We start from the raw sequence: 25924 nt of genomic DNA, 5'->3' as shown, positions 1-25924 counted from the left end.
GCCTGGGCGACAGAGCGAGACTCTGTCTCAAAAAAATAGAAATGACTGTTTACCTTACAAGGTATTTGGGAACTTTTACATCCAAGTGGGAACCCCAAACATTAGAGTTTTAGACCCTAGGTGGAAAGAAGGCCGGGCTTTTGGGCATGTAGAGGGTGTCCCGGAGGTATGAGACCTACCCCTAACCTCAGAGAATAGGGAGAAAAGGAGGAGGGGCAGGTTGTTTGTCTGCAGGCTGGACCAAGATGGTTTGTCTCTAAAGGACGGTATGTCTGCCCAGAAGCCCTTCTTCACCTGAGAACAGATGAGCAAACAGCATCCTATTCCCGTTCTCCAAGGCGGGGCACTTCCACCTGGGCTGGAACATGCACTCATTGTTTGATGGGTTTTTGGCATTGCTTTCCCTGGTTTCCTCTCCAAAAGACTCGAATCAGACTGTGCTGAAGAAACTTTGCCTCCCCACACCTCTCATCCCTGTCATCGCTGCAAGTGTCTGAAAGTGACTTCAGACCAGAAGGGCAGAACCAAACTATTTGTTTGCCCAGAGGTCTTTGAAAAGGAAAAATAATAACAAAAGCAGTGATGCTGTCCATGTGTCCGCAGGTGAAGCAAATCATGGAGGAGGCTGTCACCAGGAAGTTTGTGCATGAAGACAGCAGCCACATCATTGCTTTATGTGGTGAGTGAGGGACTGAAGGATGATGGGAGGCGGGTCTGGAGCTGAGGACACTGGCCTGAGGCCGGGAAAAGATGAGTCCTCAGGGTCAGTAGCTCTCAAATGTGGCTGCAAGTCCAAAGCAACTTGGAAGCTTCTGAAATCCTCTTTGGCCCCCTTTGCAGACCTCCTAAATCAGGATCTTCAGGGGTCAAGAATCTGCGTATTTTTAGTTCCCCAGGATAGTAATTCTTACATTTTTAGCATGCATCAGAGTCACCTGAAGGGCTTGGTAAAATACAGATTTCTGGGTCCCAATCCTGGAGTTTCTGATTCTAGTAGGTCTGAGGACCCCACTTTGAGAGCCGCTGCCCTAGGTCATTTGAGTTCAGGAACCAGTGCTCTGACTGATTTGGATTTTAACTTCAGAGAGGGGTTTGTGCTTTTTGGATGCTCTGTGCCACTTTCCCTTTCTGTATCATCGCACGCGTGTTGCTCCATCATCCTAATCCCAAACACTTGACTGGATGCAAAAGAGCCTGAACATGGGCCAGGAGGGGTGGCCATGCCTTCCAGCCCCAGAAAGGAGAGAGTCCCTTACAAACCATTGCCTCCTTCTCAGCGTGAAGACTTTTGCTTTGTAGGAGCAAGCCTATCTCTACACACAGACTTTTCTTGGATTTCTAGGAATTCGAGCTTCCTCTCAACCCCCCATCTGAAGGGACAGGGAACCATTCGCCTTCTCTGTGTTGTATTCCTTGGCCTCTGAGATTGGTGTTGGGGTTTGTGGAGGGAAAGGAATGAAAGAACAGACAAGGAAAGGGATGCTTTTGGACGGCAATGTGGTGCAGCAGATCAAACTGCCCCCCCCCATCCAGCAGCAGATCCCCACCGAGGGCTCACCAGGTGCCAGACACTGTTCATCGTGCAAGGAAATGGCAGTGACAAGATGGACAGAGTCTCTGCCACAGGAGCTTGCATTCTGTTGGGGAGACAGACAGGAAACAAATGCACAAGTAAATGTATCATCCAACAACTTAGCACGTGATAAGAGCTAGGAAGAAAAAACAGATGTGGGAGGGCAGTCAGGGAGAGGCAGCCTCTGAGCAGAGTCTGAGTGACAGACTGGCGTTTGAATCCTGGCGTCCTGCCTTTTAAGTCATCTTGGTCAAGTTTCTTAACTTCTCTCACCCTCAGTTTGCTCCTCTAAAAACAGGGTGATGATTCCCACCTGAAGGAATTTTTGTGGGGATTGAGATGATGCGTGTAAATGTTCATTTGTTCGTAGCATTGTAAGTGCTCAAACAATGTTCGTCTCTCCTCCTTTGGGGTGTTGAGGCTGAAGGGAGGTTTGTAGGACTTGTGTTCACGCCATGTCCATTTGGGAAGGTTTTCCTAGTTCTTTGAGATGATGGAATAATGATTCCCAGGTTTACAAGACACAGCCTGACCTCAGTTTTTCTCAGCAGAACCTATGCTCTGGGGAAAAAAAAGCATGCCAGTCTTATGATAAGCAGCTTTGAAGAGTATTAGAATTCTCAGCCAGGCACAGTGGCTCACGCCTGTAATCCCAGCACTTTGGGAGGCCAAGGCGGGCAGATCACCTGAGGTCAGGAGTTCGAGACCAGCCTGGCCAACTTGGTGAAACCCTGTCTCTACTAAAAATATAAAAACTATCAGGGCGTGGTGGCAAGCGCCTATAATCCCAGCACTTTGGGAGGCCGAGGTGGGCGGATCACAAGGTCAAGAGATCGAGACTATCCTGGCTAACACGGTGAAACCCCGTCTCTACTAAAAATACAAAAAATTAGCCGGGCGTGGTGGCGGGCGCCTGTAGTCCCAGCTACTTGGGAGGCTGAGGCAGGAGAATGGCGTGAACCTGGGAGGTGGAGCTTGCAGTGAGCCGAGATCGCACCACTGCACTCCAGTCTGGGCAACAGAGTAAAACTCCGTCTCAAAAAAAAAAAAAAAAAAGTATTAGAATTCTCTTCCTTTCCTCCTGTGCTATGTTCTCTTGACATTCGCCAGTGTCTGTTGTCGCCAGAAGGGCTGTGCTGGCAGCCCAGTTATGCGTGGCTTGGTGCTGGGCTTCATCAAAGCACACACACTAGAGAAAACAGAATAAAACGGTGCAGACAGCTTGTGCATGGGCGCCATGTGTGGGTAGCCCTGGGAGAAGCAGGGAAAAGGGGCATGAGGCAGGAGGAGGCTGTGGACGTCTCACATTCAGGCCATTAGCATGAGAAGAAGCTGTCAGCTCCCCTCCAGTCAGTCCACCGGGGCCTTGGAGAGTAGTAAGGCTCTCCCTTTTGTCTTCTGCCTGAAGTTTGTGCATGAAGACAGCAGCACATCATTGCTTTATGTGGTGAGTGAGGGACTGAAGGATGATGGGAGGCAGGTCTGGAGCTGAGAACACTGGCCTGGGGCCGGGAAAAGATGAGTCCTCAGGGTCAGTAGCTCTCAAATCTGGCTGCAAGTCCAAAGCAACTTGGAAGCTTTTGAAATCCCCTTTGGCAGGCCGGGCGCGGTGGCTCAAGCCTGTAATCCCAGCACTTTGGGAGGCCGAGGCGGGTGGATCACGAGGTCAGGAGATCGAGACCATCCTGGCTAACATAGTGAAACCCCGTCTCTACTAAAAATACAAAAAACTAGCTGGGCGTGGTGGCGGGCGCCTGTAGTCCCAGCTACTCGGAGGCTGAGGCAGGAGAATGGCGTGAACCCGGGAGGCGGAGCTTGCAGTGAGCTGAGATCGCGCCACTGCACTCCAGCCTGGGCGACAGAGCGAGACTCCATCTCAAAAAAAAAAAAAAAAAAAAAGAAATCCCCTTTGGCCCCCTTTGCAGACCTCCTAAATCGAGATCTTCAGGGATGAAGAATCTGCATATTTTTAGTTCCCCAGGATAGTAATTCTCACGTTTTAGCATACATCAGAGTCACCTGAAGGGCTTGGTAAGACACAGATTTCTGGGTCCCAGTCCTAGAGGTTCTGATTCTAGTAGGTCTGGGGACCCTACTTTGAGACCCCACTTTGAGGGCTCTTTCCAGAAGGCAGGGATATCGTACTCCAAAGGAATGGTTTTTCTCCTTTCAGTCAGTTTCAGTAACTGGAAGAGAATAAGGCCCTCGAGTCTCCAGGCTTCTAAACTGCCCAGGAGCAAGAGGAGCCCCGTGCTGTCAGTCCTCAGGAGGTGCCTTAGTGCCACCACTAGGAAATTCAGTGCTTACAGAGCCAGACAACAAAGGATTGCAGGGGAAGCTAGCGGGATGTGAGGCAGTGGCGGAGACTGAGGTGACCCGGCGGCACTTGCCCTGTGTGAAGATGGGCAGCCCGTATTTTGGCTCTTGCAGGAATTTGGGCCCAGGCTTCCCATGGCCTCTGTTTTATTTTCATCTCACTTGAAGCCAGAAGTCTGGGTTTTTATATGAAATTTCCTATTTTTGGCTGGGGTGGCTCACATCTGTAATCCCAGCACTTTGGGAGGCTGAGGTGGGCGGATCACTTAAGGTCAGGAGTTCGAGACCAGCCTGGCCAACATGGCAAAACCCCATCTCTACTAAAAATAAGAAAAATTAGCCGGGCGTGGTGGCGCACGCCTATAATCCCAGCTACTCAGGAGGCTGAGGCAGGAGAATTGCTTCCACCCAGAAGTGGAGGTTGCAGTGAGCCGAGATCTCCGGCCTGGGCAACAAGAGCGAAATTCCGTCTCAAAAAAAAAAAAAAGAGAGAGAGAAAGAAATTTCCTATTTTTTAAATACTGACAGCTAATTCCCATTTAAAAAAAAATTGTGTGGGCCAAACAAAAGACATCTGCCAGCATCTGCCAGTGTGCTGCCTCTGCTTTGGGCTCGGTACAGGCACCGAGAGCAGGAGCAGGAGAGGTTCCTCTGCCAGCGTGCTGCCTCTGCTTTGGGCTCGGTACAGTCACTGAGAACAGGAGCAGGAGAGGTTCCAACAGTATCAGGCTAAGTCAGGCCAGGGTGTCTCAGGGCCCATGGATAGAGGAATCCTTATGCTTTGTCAAAATTGGTGCTCAGTGGTGAGATACATCCCAATTTGGACTGAAACTGAGGCTCGTTGAAAGCATTGATTATCAATCTTTTTCCTCTGCCTGCAAAGCCGCTTCCATGCATTGCATGGTGGAATCATGAGAGATGCTTGCAGGGGAGGGGGAGGGAAGACTAGCGAGGTATGGATCAAAACCACCACCCCTCTCTGCCTTTCTGGAGGTTCTGCTGTGCCAGTCTCCCTCAGTGCCTGGAAAAATGCTCTGAAATGCATTTTTAGGCTGAAGTTGATCCAGACTCAAACTAGGCCTTGCTACTGCCCTAGCCACGTCCGGAATTCAGCTTTGTAGTGGGAGAAATGGGAGGATAGAGAACGTGCTGAGAGGGTAGGAGCAGAGTGAAGTCTGTGGAGACTGGATTACAAGCCCGGCGACACCACGGTCCCTAGTTTCCAGAAACCCTTGTGTACTGGGCCCCTCGACTCCACACTGACCCATGGTTCTTGGCAGAGGAGGGATAGCGGGTGACTGAGGAGAGCCAGGCCTAGGCAATACGAGCTTCTCTGAGCTTCTTAGAATGCAGACATTTAAACGGAAAACACAGAGCCTTCCTGGAGAATCACTGGGTCAAGACCTGACCACGGGCAAACCCGGGAAAGTTTGCAGCCGGATCCCCATTCCCTTGACCCCAGGGGAGGGGCGAGACTCCTAGGACTGGCTAGAAAGATGCTTTGTGGAGTGTTTGCTGTGGTTGTTCCTGAACCTGTCTGTCCAGAAGCTGGGTACGCAGTAGGCCCCTGCAAATAGAAACGTCCCTGGGGTGGAAGTTTCGCTGGCAAACCAGGCTGGCGGCGGTGGGTGCTGGTGAGGGGGTCTCTGTGTGCTGTTCCCAGGCCCGAGGATCAGAACCTATGTCACTGGCATGGAGGGTGGAGCTTGGAGAATGGACTCAAAACTACCACTGTGGGGCCAGGCATGGTGACTCACACCTGTAATCCCAGTGCTTTGGGAGGCTGAGGCGGGAGGATCCCTTGAGACCAGCCTGGGCAATATTCCAAGACCCAGCCTCTACAAAAAGATAAATAACTGGCTGGGCATGGTGGTGCACACCTGTAGTCCCAGCTACTCCAGAGGCTGAGGTAGGAGGATCACTTGAGCCCAGGAGGTCAAGGCTGCAGTGAGCTATGATTGCACCACTGCACCCCAGCCTGGGCAACAGAGAGAGAGAGAGAGAGAGAGAGAGACCCTGTCTCGTTTGTTTGTTTATTTATTTATTTAGAGATGGAGTCTCGCGCTGCTACCCAGGCTGGAGTTCCGTGGCGCTATCTCAGCTCACTGCAACCTCCGCCTCCCAGGTTCAAGCGATTTTCCTGCCTCAGCCTCCCGAGTAGCTAGGATTACAGGCACCTGACACCACACCCAGCTAATTCTTGTATGTTTAGTGGAGACGGGATTTCACCGAGTTGGGCAGGCTGGTCTCAAATTCCTGACCTCAGGTGATCTGCTCACCTTGCCTCCCAAAGTGCTGGGATAACAGGTGTGAGCCATCACACCCAGCCTTATTTTTTTATTTTTTTTAAACAAAACCCAAAAACGACCACTGTGGGGGAGGATCTTTGATATATCCTTTTATCCTTTTTATCTTAAAACATCACGTCAAGTTTACATTTTTCTCTATAATATGGTTTTTGGGTTTTTTTTAATTTTAATATAAAGACTTACTGTTGAATTAAAATGTAGGCTGGTATCTCCTGTCACCCCCTCCCCTGGAGGGGAAGGTGCTTTTTTTTGTTTTTTTTTTGTTTTTTTTGAGACGGAGTCTTGCTCTGTCACCCAGGCTGGAGTGCAGTGGTGCAATCTGGGCTCACTGCAAGCTCTGCCTCCCGGGTTCACGCCATTCTCCCGCCTCAGCCTCCTTAGTAACTGGGACTACAGGCGCCCGTCACCACGCCCGGCTAATTTTGTTTTTGTATTTTTAGTAGAGACGGGGTTCTACCATGTTAGCCAGGATGGTCTCGATCTCCTGACCTCGTGATCCGCCCGCCTTGGCCTCCCAAAGTGCTGGGATTACAGGTGTGAGCCACCGCGCCCGGCCAGGGAAGAGTGCTTTTAACGTGCATTTGTGGGCAGAACACTCAAGGGCAGGGTTCAACAGCAAATTGTCCTACGTTTCACTCTTGAACTCTGCATCTGAAGTAGTCATGCATGTACTTAGAGAGGGCACAGTTATTCTGTTGCCATCAGGGATCTGGGGTAATTTAGGCATCAACCCATCATGTCTCTGGGCCTGCTCTCCCCTCTGGCTGAGTTCTAGGAGTGTCTGCCTCCACCCAGTCTTTCTTTCTTTCTTTCTTTTTAAGATGAGGTCTTGCTATGTTGCCCCGTTGGTCTCAAACTCCTGGGCGCCAGGTATGCTCCTGCCTTGGCCTCTCACGTAACTGGGATTACAGGTGCATACCACCGCCTGAGGTCCATAGTGTTTTATTTACCCTATTCCGATTGGGCACTGAGTTTGCATTTTAACCTTTGGCTGGTAGAGCAGGTTTCAGAGTCTCACAGAGAGGCTTCTGGCCAGGCAGAGCAGGTTCTCAGGCCAATCATATCTCCTAGGACCTCAGCCTCTCCACCCCCCAGGGGTTGGGGCAGACACCAGCTTGCCTCCTCAGTCACCAGATTCCCTGCCCTCCTGTGTGCAAATGGGTCAACAGGAGGGTTGCTTCAGACTGAGGATGAGCTGTAATTCGAGAAGGGTGGAGTCTGTGGAGCTGGGAATAACATCAGGCTTTATTAACCAGCTCCCTGTTGCTAGGCAGCTTTCATTAGCCAGGAAGGTCTGCCCTGCAGTGAGCTCCTTCAGGGAATGGCAAGGAGATGCTAATAAGCTGGGAGAGAAGCCGGTGCTAGGGAAGGCTTGTCTCTCCCCTGGGATATTGCAGCCAGCGATATTTCAGCACATTCTGAGATGTGGACTCCAGGCAGTCTTCATCCTGTCTCTTTTCAGTAAAAGGGATTCCTGGAGGCTGCGGCGGGAGGATCCCTTGCAGGAGTTCAAGACCAGCCTGGGTAACAAGGACCCCATCTCCACAAAAAGGAAGAGCGGGTTCCTCCTCCTTCCCACCCACAGGGAATGAATAGCTCATTCTCTTGCTGTCTAACTGCTGCCTTCCATGCAGAAATGATCTAAGAGGAAGAAGGGAGCTCTCTGAAGGAGCTGACTCCCCTCAGTCTATCTTGGGGCATCGCGGAGGGCATGTGGGGGTGTTCATAGCTGGGACTTTGGGCTCACAGAGACCTGGGTTCACGTCCCGGCTGTGCCACGAAGTGTGTAGCCGTGGTTACTCATCTCTGAGCCCAGCCCAGAAGGCAGATGTAAGGAATAGAAGAGCAATGCAGGCAACACACACAGCGTGGATCTGAGTGTGCAGTAGGTGCTCAATCACATTCTACTTTGGATTTTGTTTGGTTTTGTTTCGTTTTGTTTGAGATGGAGTCTCACTCTCTCCCAGGCTGGAGTGCCGTAGTATGATCATAGCTCACTGCAGCCTCAACCTGGGTTCAGGCGATCCTCTCACCTCAGCCTCCCAAGTAGCTGGGTTTACAGGTCTACGCGCCAGCACACCCGGCTAATTTTTTGTATTTTTGTAGAGACGGGGTTTTGCCATGTTGCCCAGGCTGGTCTCAAACTCCTGACCTCAAGTGGTCCCCCCGCCTCAGCCTCCCAACGTGCTGAGATTACAGGTGTGAACCACCACACTACCCCATATCTGCTGTATTTTTGAAAGTGAGCTTAGGCTGGGCACAGTGGCTCACGCCTGTCATCCTAGCACTTTGGGAGGCTGAGCCAGGTGGATCATCTGAGGTCAGGAGTTTGAGACCAGCCTGGCCAAAATGGTGAAACCCCGTCTCTACTAAAAATACAAAAATTAGCTGGGCCTGGTGGTGCACGCCTGTAATCCCAGCTCCTTGGGAGGCTGAGGCAGGAGAATCACTTGAACCTGGGAGATGGAGGTTTCAGTGAGCCAAGATTGTGCCACTGCACTCCAGCCTGGGCAACAGAGCGAGACTTGGTCTAAAAAAAAAAAGTGACCTTACAACCTTTCCTATAAAGCCTCCACAAGCCTTCCCCAGGATTCCTTCTGGGAATCTGTGTTTCTAGAAGTTTGGAGCATCTGGAAAATCTGAAATTTGAACATCAGGAACTCAGTAAGGAAATTTGATAATATAAAGGAATTGTTATTAATTCTGTTGGTGCAATTAAGGTATAAGTACATGTTTTTAAGAGTCCTCTTTTAGGCCGAGAGCAGTGGCCTAAAATCCCAAAGTGTTGGGATTATAGATGTGAACCACCGCGCCCGGCCTAGAGTTTGTTTTTGTTTTTGTTTTTGTTTTTCTTTAGTAGAGACGGGGTTTCACTATGTTACCCAGGATGGTCTCAATCTCCTGACCCCGTGATCCGCCCTCCCTGGCCTCCCAAAGTGCTGGGTTTTCAGGCGTGAGCCACCGCACCCAGCCAAGTTTTTTATACTAATAAAAAAGATTGTATTCTTTGTTCATACCTCCCTTTTTGTAATTCAAAGGTGTCATGCAATTATGCCATTCTGCATCTTGCTGTTGGTGAGCTCTCCATTATTCTTTCCTAGAGAGCATCCTCATTCTTTTTCAGAGTTGCATGATATTCTGCTAGAGATGTACCGTATTTACTTAACCTGTCCCCTATGGACGGGCATGTGGATGGCTTCCAGTCTTTTGCTGTTATAACTAAATAATCATGCAGTTATATCTGCAGGATGGATTCTCAGAAGAGGGGTTACTGGGTCAGAGGTCATTTGCAACATTAATGGAGAGTGCCATATTGTGTCTGTACGGGTTGCAGCATCTCGCCTTCCCACCAGCAATATATTAGTGGATTCAGCAGCCCCCCATGTCCCTTCCATCTCTGTCTTCCTGGTGTCTCCTCTACTCTAAATTGGGCCTCTTGGAATGGTGGAATCGGGGTGTAAGGGTTGGGGACAGGGGCCCCATATCTTAGAATGGTGGAATCGGGGTGTAAGGGTTGGGGACAGGTGTCCCATATCTTAGAATGGTGGAATCGGGGTATAAGGGTTGGGGACAGGGGCTCCATATCTTAGAATGGTAGAATCGGGGTGTAAGGGTTGGGGACAGGTGTCCCATATCTTAGAATGGTGGAATCGGGGTGTAAGGGTTGGGGGCCCCATATCTTAGAATGGTGGAATTGGGGTAAAGGGTTGGGGACAGGGGCTCCATATCTTAGAATGGTAAATCGGGTGTAAGGGTTGGGGACAGGTGTCCCATATCTTAGAATGGTGGAATCGGGGTGTAAGGGTTGGGGGCCCCATATCTTAGAATGGTGGAATCGGGGTATAAGGGTTGGGGACAGGGGTCCCATATCTTAGAATGGTGGAATCGGGGTGTAAGGGTTGGGGACAGGTGTCCCATATCTTAGAATGGTGAATCGGGGTGTAAGGGTTGGGGACAGGTGTCCCATATCTTAGAATGGTGGAATCGGGGTGTAAGGGTTGGGGACAGGGGTCCCCATATCTTAGAATGGTGGAATCGGGGTGTAAGGGTTGGGGACAGGGGTCCCATATCTTAGAATGGTGGAATCGGGGTGTAAGGGTTGGGGACAGGTGTCCCATATCTTAGAATGGTAGAATCGGGGTGTAAGGGTTGGGGACAGGTGTCCCATATCTTAGAATGGTGGAATCGGGGTGTAAGGGTTGGGGACAGGTGTCCCATATCTTAGAATGGTAGAATCGGGGGGTTGGGGACAGGTGTCCCATATCTTAGAATGGTGGAATCGGGGTGTAAGGGTTGGGGACAGGGTCCCATATCTTAGAATGGTGGAATCGGGGTGTAAGGGTTGGGGACAGGGGTCCCATATCTTAGAATGGTGGAATCGGGGTATAAGGGTTGGGGACAGGTGTCCCATATCTTAGAATGGTGGAATCGGGGTGTAAGGGTTGGGGACAGGTGTCCCATATCTTAGAATGGTGGAATCGGGGTATAAGGGTTGGGGACAGGGGCTCCATATCTTAGAATGGTAGAATCGGGGTATAAGGGTTGGGGACAGGTGTCCCATATCTTAGAATGGTGGAATCGGGGTATAAGGGTTGGGGACAGGTGTCCCATATCTTAGAATGGTGGAATCGGGGTATAAGGGTTGGGGACAGGTGTCCCATATCTTAGAATGGTGGAATCGGGGTGTAAGGGTTGGGGACAGGTGTCCCATATCTTAGAATGGTGGAATCGGGGTGAAGGGTTGGGGACAGGTGTCCCATATCTTAGAATGGTAGAATCGGGGTGTAAGGGTTGGGGACAGGTGTCCCATATCTTAGAATGGTGGAATCGGGGTGTAAGGGTTGGGGACAGGGTCCCATATCTTAGAATGGTGGAATCGGGGTGTAAGGGTTGGGGACAGGTGTCCCATATCTTAGAATGGTGGAATCGGGGTGTAAGGGTTGGGGACAGGGGTCCCATATCTTAGAATGGTGGAATCGGGGTGTAAGGGTTGGGGACAGGTGTCCCATATCTTAGAATGGTGGAATCGGGGTGTAAGGGTTGGGGACAGGGGTCCCATATCTTAGAATGGTGGAATCGGGGTGTAAGGGTTGGGGACAGGTGTCCCATATCTTAGAATGGTGGAATCGGGGTGTAAGGGTTGGGGACAGGTGTCCCATATCTTAGAATGGTGGAATCGGGGTGTAAGGGTTGGGGACAGGGGCCCCATATCTTAGAATGGTGGAATCGGGGTGTAAGGGTTGGGGACAGGTGTCCCATATCTTAGAATGGTGGAATCGGGGTGTAAGGGTTGGGGACAGGTGTCCCATATCTTAGAATGGTGGAATCGGGGTGTAAGGGTTGGGGACAGGTGTCCCATATCTTAGAATGGTGGAATCGGGGTGTAAGGGTTGGGGACAGGGGTCCCATATCTTAGAATGGTGTCGGGGTGTAAGGGTTGGGGACAGGGGTCCCATATCTTAGAATGGTGGAATCGGGGTGTAAGGGTTGGGGACAGGGGTCCCATATCTTAGAATGGTGGAATCGGGGTGTAAGGGTTGGGGACAGGTGTCCCATATCTTAGAATGGTGGAATCGGGGTGTAAGGGTTGGGGACAGGGGTCCCATATCTTAGAATGGTGGAATCGGGGTGTAAGGGTTGGGGACAGGGGTCCCATATCTTAGAATGGTGGAATCGGGGTGGGTTGGGGACAGGGTCCCATATCTTAGAATGGGAATCGGGGTGTAAGGGTTGGGGACAGGGGTCCCATATCTTAGAATGGTGGAATCGGGGTGTAAGGGTTGGGGACAGGTGTCCCCATATCTTAGAATGGTGGAATCGGGGTGTAAGGGTTGGGGACAGGGGTCCCATATCTTAGAATGGTGGAATCGGGGTGTAAGGGTTGGGGACAGGGGTCCCATATCTTAGAATGGTAGAATCGGGGTGTAAGGGTTGGGGACAGGGTCCCATATCTTAGAATGGTGGAATCGGGGTGTAAGGGTTGGGGACAGGGTCCCATATCTTAGAATGGTGGAATCGGGGTGTAAGGGTTGGGGACAGGGGTCCCATATCTTAGAATGGTGGAATCGGGGTGTAAGGGTTGGGGACAGGGGTCCCATATCTTAGAATGGTGAATCGGGGTGTAAGGGTTGGGGACAGGGGTCCCATATCTTAGAATGGTGGAATCGGGGTGTAAGGGTTGGGGACAGGGGTCCCATATCTTAGAATGGTGGAATCGGGGTGTAAGGGTTGGGGACAGGGTCCCATATCTTAGAATGGTGGAATCGGGGTGTAAGGGTTGGGGACAGGGGTCCCATATCTTAGAATGGTGGAATCGGGGTGTAAGGGTTGGGGACAGGGGTCCCATATCTTAGAAGATGGTGGAATCGGGGTGTAAGGGTTGGGGACAGGGGTCCCATATCTTAGAATGGTGGAATCGGGGTGTAAGGGTTGGGGACAGGGGTCCCATATCTTAGAATGGTGGAATCGGGGTGTAAGGGTTGGGGACAGGGGTCCCATATCTTAGAATGGTGGAATCGGGGTGTAAGGGTGGGGACAGGGGTCCCATATCTTAGAAATCGGGGTGTAAGGGTTGGGGACAGGGGTCCCATATCTTAGAATGGTGGAATCGGGGTGTAAGGGTTGGGGACAGGGGTCCCATATCTTAGAATGGTGGAATCGGGGTGTAAGGGTTGGGGACAGGGGTCCCATATCTTAGAATGGTTGGGTTGGGGACAGGGGTCCCATATCTTAGAATGGTGGAATCGGGGTGTATAAGGGTTGGGGGGACAGGGGTCCCATATCTTAGAATGGTAGAATCGGGGTGTAAGGGTTGGGGACAGGGGTATCTTAGAATGGTGGATCGGGGTTGGGGTTGGGGACAGGGGCCCCATATCTTAGAATGGTAGAATCGGGGTGTAAGGGTTGGGGACAGGGGTCCCATATCTTAGAATGGTGAATCGGGGTGTAAGGGTTGGGGACAGGGGTCCCATATCTTAGAATGGTGGAATCGGGGTGTAAGGGTTGGGGACAGGTGTCCCATATCTTAGAATGGTGGAATCGGGGTATAAGGGTTGGGGACAGGGGTCCCATATCTTAGAATGGTGGAATCGGGGTGTAAGGGTTGGGGACAGGGGTCCCATATCTTAGAATGGTGGAATCGGGGTGTAAGGGTTGGGGACAGGTGTCCCATATCTTAGAATGGTGGAATCGGGGTGTAAGGGTTGGGGACAGGGGTCCCATATCTTAGAATGGTGGAATCGGGGTATAAGGGTTGGGGACAGGGGTCCCATATCTTAGAATGGTGGAATCGGGGTATAAGGGTTGGGGCACCCATAGGATTCCATCAGCATCTGTGGTCTCCAGCCCCATGTCCCTTCCATCTCTGTCTTCCTGGTGTCTTCTCTACTCTAAACCGGGCCTCTTGGAATAGTGAAATCAGGGTGTAAGGGTTAGGGATAGGGGCCCCATATCTTAGAATTTGTTAAGCTGCATAACTTGACTTTGGGGTCATATCAGGGCCTGGTGAAGGGAGCCCCAGGGCTAGTCTGGGTCTGTAGTTCCTGGCCGTTCCCTGGGAACATGGCACCAGACCTCTGTAGGGGTGTCCAACAGTGTACTGGGGTTAAATGTAGTTATGCTCCTGCCCACTCAGAGTTGCAGTTCTTTGAGCCTTGCTCTCAGCAGGATGGGATGGGGTGACAGGGTAGAGAATGTACCTGGGCTCAGCTGGCCCAGACTCCAAGGGCCACCAGAAAACCAGGGTGGCAAATGCCCATCATTCAACGAGTGGATAAAGACACTGTGATATATGAAGACAGTGGAATACTACTCAGCCATAAAAAGGAATGCATTCATGGCATTTGCAGCAACCTGCATGGGATTGGAGACTATTCTTCTTTTTATGTTGTTTTATTTTATTTTATTTTATTTTATTTTACTTAGATGCAGTTTTTGCTCTTGTCACCCAGGCTGGAGTGCAATGGCGCGATCTCAGCTCACGGCAACCTTTGCTTCCCAGGTTCAAGCAATTCTCCTGCCTCAGCCTCCCGAGTAGTTGGGATTACAGGCGCCCACCACCACACCCGGCTAATTTTTGTATTTTTAGTAGAGACGGGGTTTCACCATATTGGCCAGGCTGGTCTCGAACTCCTGACCTCAGGTGATCCACCTGCCTCGGCCTCCCAAAGTGCTGGGATTACAGGTGTGAGCCACCGCGCCCAGCCACTAAAGTCATGTTTCTCTCTTCTCCGTTTTGATTCATTTGCCCAAACCTTTCTATGCCAACCAGTGTTGGTTTTTATTAATTAGTTCACATTTTTTCTCATATGAAATGAGCCAAATGATGTCAAGGTTGTCACCTCGTTGTGGTGCGCCCAGGGTGGCCATAGGTGGTGCTGGGACCCACTGGCTCAGGGGTCCTGAAGCCTTCACAGGTGGGAGCCCAGGGCCCAGACAGCTCGGTCAGCAGGCAGGGGGGTTCAGCCAACCTGGTGCTTTAGCCCCACAAGTATCTCCTGCCACCACCCTCCACCCTAGGAGGTGGGGTCATAGTGGGGACCTGGGGAAGGAAGGAGTAAGGGGAGTAAGGCCCTGGAGTTCTGCCTGGTGCTCGGGGCCCCCAGTCAGGAGAGGGGTAAGCTTGGGCTGTCACGGGGACTCTCCCTGGGGAAGCGTCCTTCACAGTCCCGACTCCGTGTGTCTGTGAGACACCTCCCCGGGGAAGCGCACAGTGTTGCTGCCGGCTTCGCAGGCAGTTCTGAGTTTGGTATTCACTAGATATGGGATGGCGTGTGTTTCTATCTCCATGTATGTTTCGATTAGTGAGAAGGCCTGGGTTTCTGCTCGACTCAGAAGTCTCAGGGCTCAGTGGCTCATGCCTGTAATGCCAGCGCTTTGGAGGGCTGAGGTGGGAGGATCACTTGAGCCTGGGCGTTGGAGACCAGCCTAGGCAACATAGTGAGACCCCAGTCTCTACCAAAAATTTTTAAAAGTTAGCCAAGCTTAGTGACCCAAGCCCGTAGTCCCAGCTGCTTGCGAGGCTGAAGTGGGAGGATGGCTTGAACCCAGGAGGCTGAGACTGCAGTGAGCTGTGGTTGCACCACTGCATGCCAGCCCAGGCAATAGAGTGAGACCCGGTCTCAAATCCCTTTAATCTTTTTTGGGTCAGAAGCTGAGAACCATAGACCCGCTATCCAGGAAAAAAAGCAGTCATCTAACCATTCTAGAGCACATCAACAATTTGGATTCAAATTGCCGCAATTTCAGGGAGGGGGTCTTTTTTGTTGTTGTTGTTTTTAAGATTTTTTTTTTTTTTTTTTTTTTTGAGACCGTCTTTGTCACCCAGGCTGGAGTGCAGTGGTGTGATCTCGGCTCACTGCAACCTCTTCCTCCCGGGTTCAAGCGATTCTCCTGCCTCAGCCTCCCGAGTAGCTGGGACTACAGGTGCCCACCACCACGCCCGGCTAATCTTTTGTATTTTTTAGTAGAGACGGGGTTTCACTGTGTTAGCCAGGATGGTCTTGATCTCCTGACCTCGTGATCTGCCCGCCTTGACCCCCCAAAGTGCTGAGATTACAGGTCTGAGCCACCTCACCCGGCCCCAGGGAGGGGGTTTTTGGAGCCCCAGAAGCCCATCCACAAAGTCCTCTAGGGTAGTAGTTCTCAAGTAGTGGTGTTATTATCATTATTTTGCCTACACACTGCACGTGATAACATATTCATTGTACATATACACTGTCGATGGGGGACACCTTGTGGGCATGGCATAAGACGTGCAGTGTGAACAGTTACTGGACGGGAGCCCGCAGAGCTGAGTCCATAATGCCTGGTCTAATGGCCTAACCGGCCCTTTTTTTTTTTGTTTTTGTTTTTGTTTTGAGATGGAGTCTTGCTCTGTCCCCCAGGCTGGAGTGCAGTGGCACGATCTCCGGCTCACTGCAAGCTCCGCCTCCCGGGTTCACGCCATTCTCCTGCCTCAGCCTCCTGAGTAGCTGGGACTGCAGATGCCCGCCACCGCGCTCGGCTGATTTTTGTATTTTTAGTAAAGATGGGGTTTCACCGTGGTCTCGATCTCCTGACCTCGTGATCCGCCCGCCTTGGCCTCCCAAAGTGCTGGGATTACAGGCGTGAGCCACCGCGCCCGGCTCTAACCGGGTCTTTGCTTGGACAGACGATGCGAGAGAGGGATTTCTCCTTCCCCAGACACTGCCTGGCACCTTGCCTGGGTTGCACAGAAGGAAATTAGGGACCTTGGGGTAAAGGGGGGACTGAGCGTGATGCCTGGCTTCTCTCAGTTATTCCCTAGTTGTGGTGTTTGCTTAGGAATGCCTCCTCTCACCCGAGAGAACCCCCTGGCTGTGCTCAGAGACTGGCTGGGAAGGTAGGCGAGGCCACCCCGATGGCCACGCCACGATGGGGCGTGCTGGGGACGGCCGCTTCCCAGTCTCCCCAGCCTGGCTCCATTTGCCTAGGGAAGGTGGGGACGCAAATGACTCATTATCCCGGCAATTAGTCACACCACTGAGGCCCGTGATCCCTGCAGGACATGTGCCACCTGCTGCTTGTCTGCCCTGTTCAGTGCTGCTCCTCTCCCCACTCTGAATGGGAAGTGCAACCCCAGGAAATGATCACCCTCCTTCCACAGGCACAGACTTGTAGCTGCAGCAGCCCAGGACCAAGAGACTGGGACAAAAGGTTCATTCGCTTGTATATCCCAGGGCCACACAAGACCTCCAGGGACCAGGGGGACTGATCATGGAGAGGAGCATGTGGACACTTAAGCCAGATTTCCCCATGTGGGCCGGGTGAGGTGGCTCACACCTGTAATCCCAGCACTTTGGGAAGCCGAGGCAGGTGGATCACCTGAGGTCGGGAATTCGAGACCAGCCAGTCCAACATGGCAAAACCCCGTCTCTACTAAAAATACAAAAATTAGCCGGGCGTGGTGGCGTGTGCCTGTAATCCCAGCTACTGGGGAGGCTGAGGCAGGAAAATCGCTTGAACCTGGGAGGTGGAGGTTGCAGTGAGCTAAGATGGCAACACTGCACTTCAGACTGGGTGACAGAGCGAGACTGTCTTAAAGCAAAACAAGATTTCGCCCGTGCCCCATACACAGGATAGGTGCGCATACATCTGTCAGGATGCACATGCGCGTAAATGTACGGACACACTGTGAAGGAAGGGCTGTGCTTAAAACAAAACCCTCTAAGGCCTGGGCAGTGAAGAGCTCCAGCAGGCGGCCCTCAGGAGGAGGAGGGACCTGCCTGTTTCCCCAGCCCTGGAATGTTCTCGCTGAGCTGGCTGCCCTCCAGATTGGCCCCCGGGGCTCTCTCTCCCTTCTTGACTTCAGTCCAAGAGAGAACCAAGCAAAACTCCTTCATAGGCAGGTGGTGGCTGCTGCTAGTCAGTAACTAAAACCAAAGGCGAAAAAACAGGTGAGAAGTCCTATTTTCAGTAATTATTTCCTAACTCCAGGTTTCATGTTCTAACAGTATTAGTCAAAATAAACTTGACAGGGGCCGGGCATGGTGGCTCAGGCTTGTAATCCCAGCACCTTGAGAGGCTAAGACAAGCAGATTGCTTGAGCCCAGGAGTTCAGGACCAGCCTGGGAAACAGGGCAAAATCCTGCCTCTACAAAAAAAAAAAAAAAAAAAAAAAAAAAAAAACGTAAAAAGTTAGCCGGGCATGGTGGTGCGTGCCTGTAGTCCCAGCTACCTGGGAGGCTGAGGTGGGAGAATCACCTGTACCACAGAGGTCGGGGCTGGTATGAGCTGAGATTGCACCATTGCACTCCAGCCTGGGCATCAGAGTGGGTCCCTATCTTAAAAAACAAACAAACCAACAAAAAACTTGATGGCCCTCAATTTCCCCGTTTCTAAGAGGAGCATCTCCACCCACTTGTGGGGCAGCCTTGGATCCTCTCTCCAGCACATCCTCTTCCTCTCCCTGTCGGGGAGAGTCCTGCTAAAACCCAGCTCTTAGAGGCTAGCTGTGGAACTGTGTCTGAACAAACAGGGTGAGGAGTCAGGAACTGACCTAGACCCAGCACCTCCTGAGAGCCAGACCCGGTGTCGGGAACTTCACATCCTCCGTCTCATGTAACGTCTCACACTAGCCCTAAGAAGTCTTCCCATTTCACAGAGGATAAAACTGAGTCTCATAGCAAGTGACCGTGCCAAGCTCAGACCTCGTTCTGTCTGACTCTGTCTCCAGCACACCACTCACTGTTTTCAGTCTGTGTGAAAAAACCACCTCCTTCTCCCTGCAATGTCCCTGCCCCCAACCAGACACACCTGGACGTGGCGAAAGGGGCTTGGGCCAAGGTTTGAAGTCCTGGGTCCTCGCCGTGGTGGCTCTGCCACTATGTGACTGTGATCGAGTTTCTTCCCCTCTTTGGGCCTTTCCCTCCTCACCTGTAAAACAGTTAACTTGGCCCGGCCGGGCGCGGTGGCTCACGCCCATAATCCCAACACTTTGGGAGGCCAAGGCGGGTGGATCACGAGGTCAGGAGATCGAGACCAGCCTGCCCAACGTGGTGAAACCCCGTCTCTACTAAAAATACAAAAATTAGCCGGGCGTGGTGGCGGGCGCCTGTCGTCCTAGCTACTCGGGAGGCTGAGGTGGGAGAATGGTGTGAACCCGGGAGGTGGAGGTTGCAGTGAGCCGAGATCGCGCCACTGCACTCCAGCCTGGACGACAGAGTAAGACTCCGTCTCAAAAAAAAAAAAAAACAGTTAGTTTGGCCCAATCATGTAGAAGCCCCTCTGCGCCACATATACACACACTCCTATTTTTAGAGCCTGTCTGGGCCCAGGGGAGCTCCCGCCATCTCCCACCAAGCCCTTCTTTTCTTCCTGCAGGGTCTGTCTGTGGAAAGTCCAGACAGAGACTAAGCCTAACCCTAAACCATGAATGGATGGAGGGAAGCCCTCCTAGCATGGGAAAGAGAAATCTCTCTCTCTCAGCTGCCGGGCTCCTCAGTCCAGCGGCCACTGTCGGGTCCGAGCTCTGCAGTGACTTCATCAATATTTTAGCTCCTGCAGAGCCCTGTTTCTTAGCAACCGCATCCTCCGTGCCCTCCAGAAAGGCTCCTGAGTCGGGTGCCCCTCACAGCCCCGTCCTGTGGGTGCCGTGCTCTGCTGTCGGGGTTGGAGCCGCTCACGCCACCCTGAGCGGGAGCTTTGGTCCTCATGACCCCCAGGGGTGAGGCTGCATACGGGAGGCATGTGCACACCAGGCGAGGGAGAGGGACAGCTTGGCATGTCAAAGCTCTTCGCCCCTGGGCAGGAGCCGAGGGACCGGGAGGGGAATTTTGGAAGGAAGCCAGAGTATCTTCCTGGCCTGCCCTTGGTTCTAATAAGGGTCAGGGCTTGCCCTTACCCCTTGCTTCCCCACAGGTATGGGGAAGAGGAGCTTTTCTCCCCGTTCCCCCGTCCTTCCCAGGCTCAGATGCTGTTTCCTTTGTGGCCTAGGTGCGGTGGAGGCTTGCCTCTTGCATCAGCTGAGACGCCGTGCCGCTGGCTTCCTGCGCAGTGACAAGATGGCAGCCCTGTTCACCAAGGTGGGGAAGACGTGCCCAGTGGCAGGGGAGATTTGCCACAAGGTACAGGAGCTGCAGCAACAAGCAGAGGGCAGGTGAGCCCTGGGCTAGCCCCTTCTTCCCTCCTTTCAGCTCTTCCCACTTGGCAATTGCTACTTCCTAGGACGGCCCATTGGAAAGTTGGCATCCTGGGCCTGTTCCTTGCAGGGCCTCTGGGTGAGGGATCAGCCTGAGGGTGGGGATTGGCTCTTTGTGGGTACAAGGCTCTGTACCCCTCCTTCAACTCCCAACCCCAGTCAGTTCTCTATGCTCCCGTCTTGGGGCACCAAGCCCCACTCCCGATGCCAGCATTCTGGGGTTTACCCCTAGACCACTGTACTCCTGGAGCCCTCCCCGCCTTTGCAGGAAACCCTCAGGGGCCAGCCAGGAGGCGCTGCGGAGACAGGGCTCAGCCAGCGGGAAGGCTCCGGCCCTCAGCCCTCAGGCCTTAAAACACATATGGGTGCGCACGGCGCTCATCGACAGAGTTCTGGACAAGGTTGTGCAGTACCTGGCGGAGAACTGCAGGTGACTCTGCCCCGTCCCCTAAGTGGCTGCCCTGTCCCCCAAGTGACTGCCCTGTCCCTAAGTGGCTGCCCTGTCCCCCAAGTGACTGCCCTGTCCCTAAGTGGCTGCCCTGTCCCCCAAGTGACTGCCCTGTCCCTAAGTGGCTGCCCTGTCCCCCAAGTGACTGCCCCGTCCCCTAAGTGGCTGCCCCGTCCCCCAAGTGACTGCCCTGTCCCCCAAGTGGCTGCCCCGTCCCCCAAGTGGCTGCCCTGTCCCCCAAGTGGCTGCCCCATCCCCCAAGTGGCTGCCCCGTCCCCCAAGTGGCTACCCTGTCCCACAAGTGGCTGCCCTGTCCCCCAAGTGGCTGCCCTGTTCCCCAAGCAGCCCCTCCTGTGACCCGTCTCCCAACAGTCCCTCAGCCCCAGCCCTCGGGATACTTGCCTGCGTGACAGCCTGTAGGCAGCCCTCCATCTCCCCATCCCCTCCACTGCCCTCAGGGCATTGGCTATGCCAGGCACCTCCCGAAGCCCAGTCCCTGTGGACTCACTGTTTCTTGGTGACTGATCTGAATCTGGTCTTTGTGGGGACGTCCCTACCTGGTGAGCCTGACTGCCCTGGAACGAGTCCTGGGGCCTCGGCAGTCACACTGTCTGTCTGTCTCCTGGCAGCAAGTACTACGAGAAGGAGGCATTGCTGGCAGACCCCGTGTTCGGCCCGATCCTGGCCTCTCTTCTAGGTGAGCCTGAGAGCACAGGGGCCTGTGCCAGGCCCACGGTGGGAACGGGGCAGGTGCTGAGGGAGCATCGTCTGAGCTGGCTGTCTCTGTCTCCACAGTGGGACCCTGTGCCTTGGAATACACTAAGCTCAAGACAGCTGATCACTACTGGACTGACCCCTCTGCTGATGAGCTGGTCCAGAGGCACCGCATCCGGGGTCCGCCTGCTCGCCAGGACTCCCCTGCAAAGCGCCCAGCCCTGGGGGTAGGTGCCCCTCCCCACCCCTCGGGTTCATCTGGGTCATGCCCGTGGGCCTGTAGGGACGGGAAACCGGCCTCTCTACAGGACAGGCCTTAGAGATGCCCCAAGATGGTGGCCACCTGAGAAGAGCCTTCTCCACACAAATTTATTTTATTAATTTTATTCTGTTAATAAAATTAATAAAGTTTTATTCTGTTAATAAAACTTAACAGAAATGCCAGGAGCCCATGCTGGCCCGGGCTGGAGAGCAGAGGGTGGCTGGGAGTAAACCAGGGGCAGGAAGGACCCTGGGATCAGCATGGAAGCCTGAGGGTTCTCAAGCCCTGAGGCCAGTTTCCCAAGACCGGAGGCTGAGCCCTGACCTTCCACACAGATCCGGAAGCGGCACTCCAGCGGCAGCGCGTCGGAGGACAGGCTGGCTGCCTGTGCCCGCGAGTGTGTGGAGTCCCTGCACCAGAACTCACGGACGCGGCTGCTCTATGGCAAGAACCACGTGCTGGTGCAGCCGGTAGGAAAGCTTTATCCTGCCACCCCTCCCTGCAGGTCCCAGAATGAGACGACTGAAAGCCTCTAGCCATGGCCGTTCCTTTCCTGAGGAGCTTGACGAGAGAGAGCGGGGGAGAACGGCCCCAGCTTCCCAGCTCCCTGTCTCACACGCCTCACGCCCAGCCTTGAGTGGGCAGGGGCAGCAATGGCAGCCAGCAGGCGAGGGGAGTCCACAGCGTGGGTACGGCTGGCCTGGAATGGACCTGGCATCCAGGAGGCTGGCAGGAGAGAGCCAGTGGCACCAGGCTGACCAGGGAAAGGACATGCCCAGAGCTGCTGCCTGGGTCCTGTTTTCTCGTGCTTCTGCCCAGCCCCTAGTCCAGGACCCCATGACTAGCCCAGCTTTGCTTCCCCTCCTCCCAGTGGGAGCTCATTTTTCACAGGCCATCCCCGAGAGCCTCTCAGCCCTTCATCGTCTCTGTCTTCCGGTGTCTCCCGCTGTAGAAGGAGGACATGGAGGCGGTCCCTGGCTACCTCTCCCTGCACCAGTCTGCAGACAGCCTGACTCTGAAGTGGACCCCCAACCAGCTCATGAACGGGACTCTGGGGGACTCCGAGCTGGAAAAGAGGTGGGGGCTTTGGGACTCGCTCCCAGGAGCCAGGGCATGGAGTGGGGTTGACCTCAGGCAGGGGGATGGAGAAACACTACTTGCTCCAGGAGGCCAACCTCACTCTTTATCTGGATGCCAAGAATAGCAGGGAGCGGCTGCCCGGAGTGGTTCCCAAGCTCTCTAGGACGGAGCCAAGCCTGGCCACGAAGAGGTTTGTCTGAGCCAAGCTCTCAGCGGCTGAGACCGACAGCTGTCCGTGTGCTGAGCGGGCAGCACGGATCTCGGGTCATGGCTGGCTGTGTGCACTTCTTGGCTGTGGTCATCCTATCTTCAGGGGAGTTTCATGGGGTGGTAGGACCAGGAGACGGAAGGAAGGAAGGATGGCAGGTCTTTGGACACGGTGACAGCAGTCTGGTTCCTTTCTAGCGTTTACTGGGACTATGCCCTGGTGGTGCCCTTCAGCCAGGTGGTGTGCATCCACTGCCACCAGCAAAGTAAGCCCGCCTTGTCCTCGCTCGGGTGGGAAGGGGGAGGCTGCCTTCTGCCAGCCGCGCTCTGTGCATGGGGCCTGTGAGACTCCTCATCCTCCCCCCATCCCTGTTAATGGGGCTCCCAGGCCATGCTGTGGCCTAGCCATCTGCCTCCTACCCAGCTTGGGGGCGCTGGCCGGCAGGCTGTGAGAGCCGATGAGAGGGCCTCAGCCCCACTCTCCGCATTCACCCCCAGAGAGCGGCGGCACGCTCGTGCTGGTGAGCCAGGATGGCATCCAGAGGCCGCCGCTGCATTTCCCGCAGGGAGGACACCTGCTGTCCTTTCTGTCCTGTCTGGAGAATGGGCTGCTGCCTCGGGGACAGCTGGAGCCTCCGCTGTGGACCCAGCAGGGGAAGGTGACTTGGGTGGGAGGCTTTGGGGAAGGGCTGTGTGTGGGGGGGTTCTCTGCCCGCCTTCCCTCCTTCCCCACGTGGAGTTCTCGGGAGCAGCCTTGTGTGGAATCCTGGATGAGACTCTACCCTAGACAGCCCGACCGCCTACCCCTCCTTCCACAGGGGAAGGTGTTTCCCAAGCTACGGAAACGCAGCAGCATACGCTCTGTGGATATGGAGGAGATGGGCGCGGGGCGGGCCACCGACTATGTGTTCCGGATCATCTACCCCGGCCACAGGCATGAGCACAGTGAGTGTCCCGAGCTTCATCCCTGGGGAGGAGAGGAAGATGCTCGGGGAGGCAGGGAGCGCAGCGTCACCCAGGAGGGCAGCAGGCAGGGCCCACCGACCAGGCCAGGTTAACACCGGAGGCTCATTGCCTAGCCTCTCAGCTGGACCTTGTACCCACAGATACTGCCTTTGAAAAGGCGTGTCTCTTCTACCTAGCTCCCTCCCCACTTCTCCACCCCAGGACTCTCGGCTCGGCAGACCTAGGCGGCACTACACAAGACTCTTAGTTATCCTTTTGGACCCTGTTCAGGGGTAAAATACGTGGAGAAACTAGAAGTAGAAGGTGGGGAACCCTCCATTGCTCTTCACTTGCTCCCCGACCCCCAGAAGACAGCCCGGGTATGGGACCAGCACTTCTTTTTTTTTTTTTTTTTGAAACAGAGTCTCACTCTGTCGCCCAAGCTGGAGTGCAATGGCGCGATCTCAGCTCACTGCAATCTCTGCCTCCCGGGTTCAAGCAATCCTCATACCTCAGCCTTCCGTGTTGCTGGGAGTACAGGTGCCGCCACCACACCCGGCTAATTTTTGTATTTTTAGTAGAGACGGTGTTTCACCATATTGGCCAGGCTGGTCTCGAACTCCTGACCTTGTGATCCACCCGCCTCAGCCTCCCAAAGTGCTGGGATTACAGGCGTGAGCCACCGCGCCCAGCCCGGCGCTTCTTTTTGGATGGTGAAAATTGTCCACTGACTCCCCTAGAGCCAGAGCCCTCCTCAAACCAACTACTGATGAGCGTTAGCTGAAGTAGCAGGTTGCATCAGAAACAAACTGGGGGCTCCCTGGGGACTTTAGGGACTGGCAGGTAGAAAGGTGGCTTGGCCCGTGTGCGTCCTGCCCCACCCTGGACACACACCCCTGGGCCCAAAGGGGTCCGTCTGTCTTTGTGCATCTACCAACACCAAAGTTCCCTTTCTGGTCAGAGTGCTGCTGCTACCCCTAGGTTTCCGTGGGCCAGACCTGCTTTTCTTACAGATAAGGTTGCGGAGTTTGGCAGCCCAGAGCGTTTATTGCCAACAAGAACACCCGCTCCCTACATTTCCTAACTTGTGCCCAAAGGTTGTCAACAAGTTGTCTCTGTAGTAGGGACCAGACTGCCCAGACCGCACGCTCAGCCGCAGCACAGACAGCTCCCCCAGGCTCAGAGGGCACACAGCATGGGATGTCCCCGCTCCCAGATGTACCTGACAAGGAGACACATCTTTGGCCAGAATGTGTCTCCACACTTGGTGCTTGATCTCAGGCTGTTGCTTGGTTTAGCTTCTCCAGTCTCTGCCTCCCCTCTTCGATCTTTGCCATTTCCCAGTCCTGGTCACTTCACTTCAAGGACCGTCTCCCCAAGGGCAAGCCAGGGCACCAAGAGGCTGAAACTCCACCAGGCGACGCCAGCTCCTTGAGGACAGCTCTGGGGACACCCTTTCCTTTTGCTGGGAGGGAAGAAAGTGGAATTTATAGTCTGAAAAGGGGGATTTGGAGTAATCTTCAGATTTGGTCCAGCCTGAGAGGAGCTAGAGAATGATCAGGACCCATCTGCCAGCCGCCATGCCCAGCCTGTGCGAGGGCCGATGGCCTCCTGGGCTGCCAGCCCGTTCCAAACAGTCCCGGTCGTCTCACATCCCCCCACCTCCGTTCTCTCTCTTCTGTTCTTCCTAGAGAGGCTGCCTCCGAAGAGTGAGGCTCTGCAGCTGCCCCAGCCCCTCACCTCCTTCCACACTGTCCCAGGAAAATCATCCAAAGAGCTTTCTGGTCCCCTCCCTTCCCCTCTTTTGTGCCCTGCAGAATCACGATGACCCCGGCCTCCATTCCACTCCCCTTAAGGAGGGAGTCCGTCCTGCCCAGGGATGAGGGTCCTCACGCCTCTGCCTCTTGCTGTTCTCTTTGAGCAGTCACTATTAACTACCACCACCTAGCGGCCAGCCGCGCGGCCTCGGTGGACGATGATGAGGAAGAGGAGGATAAACTGCACGCAATGCTCTCAATGATCTGCTCGCGGAACCTCACAGCTCCCAATCCGATGAAAGGTTTTTATCCCTCCCTCTCCCTCACCCACCTCATCCCCACCCTCCCTCCCGGGCCCACCTGCCACCCACCACAGGGGCGCGAACGGCAGTGTTGGCATTAGGGGACTTGCACCTAGGGCAGTTCCCTTCCATCAGGGGGCAGATCAGGGAGGGCAGAAGGAGGCCAGACAGGCCCTGGCAAGTAAAGGGGCTGGCCCAGGGCAGGCAGCTCCAGGCTGCGAGGAGGGCACTTTGTGCCTGAGAAGGAAGAGGATTTGCTAATAAGAAGGTCTGATGATCTGATTGCCTCCTGGGCACCCTGAGTGGCTCTCTGAGCCCATTCGTGCTCCGGGGGTCAGGCTGGCAAATTCCCAG

At 53.9% G+C, this 25924-nt stretch overlaps 1 protein-coding gene across 3 annotated transcripts in view; it reads left to right on the top strand.

Moving 5' to 3' along the window:
- The window catches only part of SGSM2 (small G protein signaling modulator 2), a 46305-nt gene that overhangs the window by 5596 nt on the left and 14785 nt on the right, over positions 1 to 25924 (top strand). Inside the window, exons 2-12 of one of the 3 annotated variants that reach the window (XM_050763525.1) lie at positions 604 to 679; positions 19651 to 19813; positions 20124 to 20285; positions 20933 to 21000; positions 21099 to 21244; positions 21615 to 21749; positions 22232 to 22356; positions 22765 to 22832; positions 23065 to 23225; positions 23385 to 23511; positions 25436 to 25570. In XM_050763525.1, the coding sequence (XP_050619482.1) occupies positions 604 to 679; positions 19651 to 19813; positions 20124 to 20285; positions 20933 to 21000; positions 21099 to 21244; positions 21615 to 21749; positions 22232 to 22356; positions 22765 to 22832; positions 23065 to 23225; positions 23385 to 23511; positions 25436 to 25570 (1366 nt within the window). Of the gene's footprint in view, positions 1 to 603; positions 680 to 2847; positions 3021 to 19650; positions 19814 to 20123; positions 20286 to 20932; positions 21001 to 21098; positions 21245 to 21614; positions 21750 to 22231; positions 22357 to 22764; positions 22833 to 23064; positions 23226 to 23384; positions 23512 to 25435; positions 25571 to 25924 lie in introns of those variants that run through there. The other 2 variants (XM_050763528.1, XM_050763527.1) reach the window with 2 other exon arrangements.

This window comes from Macaca thibetana, chromosome 16 (assembly GCF_024542745.1).
Source record: "Macaca thibetana thibetana isolate TM-01 chromosome 16, ASM2454274v1, whole genome shotgun sequence".
Taxonomy (NCBI): domain Eukaryota; kingdom Metazoa; phylum Chordata; class Mammalia; order Primates; family Cercopithecidae; genus Macaca; species Macaca thibetana.
Note: the sequence above shows the minus strand (reverse complement) of the source record. Positions and strands in the feature narration are given on the sequence as shown.